Below are 4,274 nucleotides of genomic sequence, written 5' to 3'. Positions count from 1 at the left end.
CTAGTGTATAGTCTGTTGAATATCATGTTTCAAGGGAAGCATATAGTTACATGGAAAATGAAGTGATTACTACAAATAAGACTTTGAAAGTTCAAAGCAGATTAATGTAGTCAACTGGCAGTTTTTCTCTTGAAATAAGAGAGTTAATATTTGAGCGAAATATTTCTTGAAAAAGAAAACTGCAGAAGTTGCTGTCACATCAAAAATCAACTTAGACACTATTAAAATTATATTTAACAGAGTTGCCATATCCAACCTTCTATTTTTCTGTTGTCTATACACAGATGTGGATCTAAAGGAGGAAATGTGTGGCTTTCATCTTGTCTTGATTATTTTACGTTGATTACAAATTATATAGATTGGAGGAATGTGAAGTAGAGTGTAATGAAAGCCAAGAAAAGAAGGCAATAGCAGTTCAATTCCACAGTTAACCAATTGTGGAATTAGAAAGACATAAATTAGGACTCCTCAATTTATTAAATGTGTGAACTTGGACAATTTATTTGAATTTTTTGTGTTTCCTGACCCTTAAGGGATTCGTATATTAATATACCTATATTGGCAAATTATTCTGAAAATTAGGCAAAAAAGTTAAAGTCATGCTCTTTTAAATGTAGTAAACTTTCAAGTATGATAGTTGATCTATTATGGTTAATGCCTTCCTTTATAACAAGTACTCACAGAAATGTTAGCAGCTGTGAAGATATTCTTATTATCTTCATCATAATTACCAAATATAAATAATGATATAGTTTAGATTTAGAGTCATTCCTTAGCAAGTCCAAGACCCTCAGAAATGGCCATAGCATGTTCAAGGCCCAATAGATACACAAAATTAGAAAAAAGAAAAGAAAATGAAATAATTAGAAGTATTAATTCTCAATCCTGGCACATTTTAACTAACTTATCCTTTGACCCAGGTCTTGAAAACAACCATGTGCATGATTAGGCAAAGGGAAACATTTGAGAAAATGTTGCATCCACTTTATTAAGGTGAAACTTCAGGCTGAACAGATTGGAGATATATAGATGATATATTTGTTTTTAGAACAAGATCTTCCCTTACTATGTAGAAATATGATAGACTTAAGAGCACATCTTGTAGAAAAATTACATCTTATTTTTATGCTTCTGGGAAAGCATTTTGTCTATAGATGATACATTCTTGCTTCTTATTAGAGCCAGCCTTTAATTGACATATAGTATGAATTGTAGACTTGACCAAAACATTGCTAATTAAATTTGCTTTTGCTTAAGTGTCTTCTGATGAGTGAAAATCCGTTAAGAAACAAAACCCAAAAGCATATTTTCTAGACTTCCATTTTTAAGGTAGGGGAAGCAAGTCCCTTTAACAGATCTGTTACATAAGCCCATTCTTTTTAGGAAGAACCTTGGGTGAATCACAAGATTCTTTCCAGAACTAAGGCAGGCTCGGAGACGCAAGTGCAAAGGACAGAGATTTGTCAGGGATAGTTCTGTAACGGAGGATTGACAAATATCATCGCCTTCTTCCCCGGTAATTCTAATGACCTTATATCCTCTCTTAGCCACTATCATTCTTTTAACCCCCACTAATCTGCTGTATTATTATTTTTCAGAATTGTGACCTTGGCAACGTTCTTGTACCAGAGTATCTAAGCTGAGGTCTGCAGAAAAATGTGGTCTAGCAAGACAAGGTCACAAATCTGCATGAGCAACAGACTTCCTATTGTAAAAGTCTATGTCATGAAGGCAGATGAGCAATGGAAACAAATAGGCAGGGGAGAAATTTCCACCAAATACATCGAACGGCTTCAGGGTGTGTGCCTGTTCATTCACTCAGAGTCAGATGGCTCTCTGCTATTAGAGTACACAATACATCCAGATGTGCCCTATAAGAAACAATACAAACATTTAATTAGTTGGCCTGAAGCTAATAACAGCACTATGACAATATATTTCCCAGACTCAGTGTGTTGTCAAAGTATCTGGGAAGATATCTGCCAAGTTCAACATAAAGATCCAAATGTACAAACATCGCAAGACCTTGAAGTTAACTTAACCAGTTTTCATGAACTGCCCCAATTCCAGTATCTGTTCGAAGAACCCACCTCTGAATGCAATATGCTTGAAACCATTGCAGATTTGCTTCTTATTGTGAAAGAATCTCCAAGCCACAAGAAATGCCTGGCAATGCTTTTAGGAAAATTAGATTACATTAAAAAATTGATTCGGGTGTTCCACACTTGCGAAGATCAAAAGAACATGGACAGCTTACATTTTTTATATCTCATTATTAAAGGAATCTTCTATTTCAATGATGCACACTTGCTTAATACCATGTTTTCTGATGAATGTATCATGGATGTAATAGGATGCCTTGAGTACGACCCTAGTTTGGATAAGCCATATCAGCACAGGAAATTCTTGGCTGAAAATGCAAAATTTAAGGAAGTTATGCCAATAACACACTCCAAACTTAGGCAAAAAATACACCAGACCTACAAAATGCAATATATCCATGACATTCTATTACCTATACCATCCAAATTTCAAGAGAATCGTCTTTCTGATCTTACAGCTTCCATTTTTTCCAACAAAATAGAAATAGTTACCATGCTGCAGGAAGACGAAACGTTTTTGCTTGAAATTTTTGCCCAGTTAGAAGATAACATTGTAGGTGATGAAAGACGGTGTGAATTGTTATTTTTCCTTAAGGAATTCTGTGAATTTGCCATGACCTTAAAAGTTCTAGAGAAAGAGGCATTATTGAAAACAGTGATAAAGCTTGGAATCATGAGGGCTCTGAAAGTTTCAGTATGTATGCAAGACCATCAAATAAAAGTAGCTGCTGTAGATATATTTACTTATATAGTAGGATATAATCCACAAATAGTCCGAGTGTATGCAGTGGATGAAGCTCAAAACAGTGAAAATAAGGATGACCTTCTCATTAATATAATGATCAAACAAATCATCTGTGATCCTGATCCTGAATCTTCTCGTGTTTTAAGTTTGACAGCAGTTCTCCGTGCTCTTCTTGATCCAGAACACATGTCTGAAAGAAGTAAATTTATGAATTTTTTCTATACACATTGCATGGATAACTTAGCAGGACCAATTTTGTCTATCACAGGACAAAATGATGGTGATGATAACACAGTCAACATCTATTCTGATATTGACCAAAATGTACAATTGCTTGGAGTAGTTTTAGAAATGCTCAGCTTTTGTTTAAAGCACCACACAATTTATATTAAAACATATATTTTTAAAAACAACTTGCTCAGCAGAGTCCTGGTGTTGATGCATTCAAAGCATACTCCTCTGGTTTTGTCTGCTCTCAGGCTGATGAGACAGATGATTGGCCTTAAAGATGAAATTTATAATTTTTACATAGTGAGGAACAATCTTTTTAAACCTGTTATAAGTTCTTTACTTCGTAATGGAAGACGATACAATATGCTAAACTCAGCTATTATTGAACTATTTGAATTTATAAGAGTGGAAAACATCAAGTCTCTTATTACAAACATTGTGGAAAAATTTTATATGGCTTTTGATTCAATTGAGTATGTCCAGACATTTAAAGGATTGAGATTTAAATATGAAGAGCAGAAGGAACAAGGAAATAAAGTAAAAAGAAATTTGCATGACATGGTATCTGAGAATTTACACTTCAAGCACATGGAAGTTGTGGAGGTAGATGTCACGGAAGAAGTGTATCCTAGAGTAAATACTGGAGATGTTGTGCCATTGGGAGGGGACTTGCAAAGTTCTTGCGACACATCTATGCAAATAAAAGAGACAAGTGAAGATGAAGTAGAACAGTCGGAAGAAAATTCATCCCAATCTGAGGCTTCTGATAGAAGAATGAGTAGTCCATCACACTGTAGCAAGAGGATTTCTTTAGTGGATTACTCAGATGATGAAGATGACGATGACAGTGATGATCATCAGGATGATGAAGAGGAAAATGAAGAACCTCCCCCAAAAAGACCTAATCTAGGTACATAAAATAAGATGAGACCCTCAACTTTTGATTTAAATAAGTTTTGATAACTATCACAAGCTGAAAAATATACTTAAAAATCTTTCTCTTATGGACTTTTGAATATAGTAAAATATGTAGCTAATAGGATAAATAATAGGCCTCAATTTTATATGAAGAAAATTTACCATTGAGTGATAACTTCTTATCAAGAACATCTTATTTTGGCAGCATAGTTTGGGAGGGGAAACAGTTTGATAAACTAATACAATTTTCACTCAGGTCTTTATGTTATGAACAACTA

General features: G+C 34.3%; 1 protein-coding gene across 1 annotated transcript; it reads left to right on the top strand.

The window, feature by feature from the left end:
• Positions 1–1,656: 1,656 nt before the first annotated feature.
• On the top strand, positions 1,657–3,996 carry LOC126493037 (protein PPP4R3C-like). Its single transcript, XM_050129784.1, has one exon. The coding sequence runs from the start codon at positions 1,657–1,659 to the stop codon at positions 3,994–3,996; it is 2,340 nt and encodes a 779-aa protein (XP_049985741.1).
• Positions 3,997–4,274: the final 278 nt, after the last annotated feature.

The sequence above is a fragment of the Alexandromys fortis genome, unplaced genomic scaffold, assembly GCF_014885135.2.
Source record: "Alexandromys fortis isolate MF-2015 unplaced genomic scaffold, M_Fortis_MF-2015_v1.1 scaffold_298, whole genome shotgun sequence".
Classification (NCBI taxonomy): domain Eukaryota; kingdom Metazoa; phylum Chordata; class Mammalia; order Rodentia; family Cricetidae; genus Alexandromys; species Alexandromys fortis.
The sequence above is the reverse complement of the archived record's forward strand: the minus strand, read 5'-3'. Positions and strand labels throughout refer to the sequence as shown.

Coding starts and splice junctions, on each gene's coding strand:
- LOC126493037 (XM_050129784.1), top strand. CDS start 1,657: ATGTGGTCTAGCAAGACAAGGTCACAAATCTGCATGAGCAACAGACTT.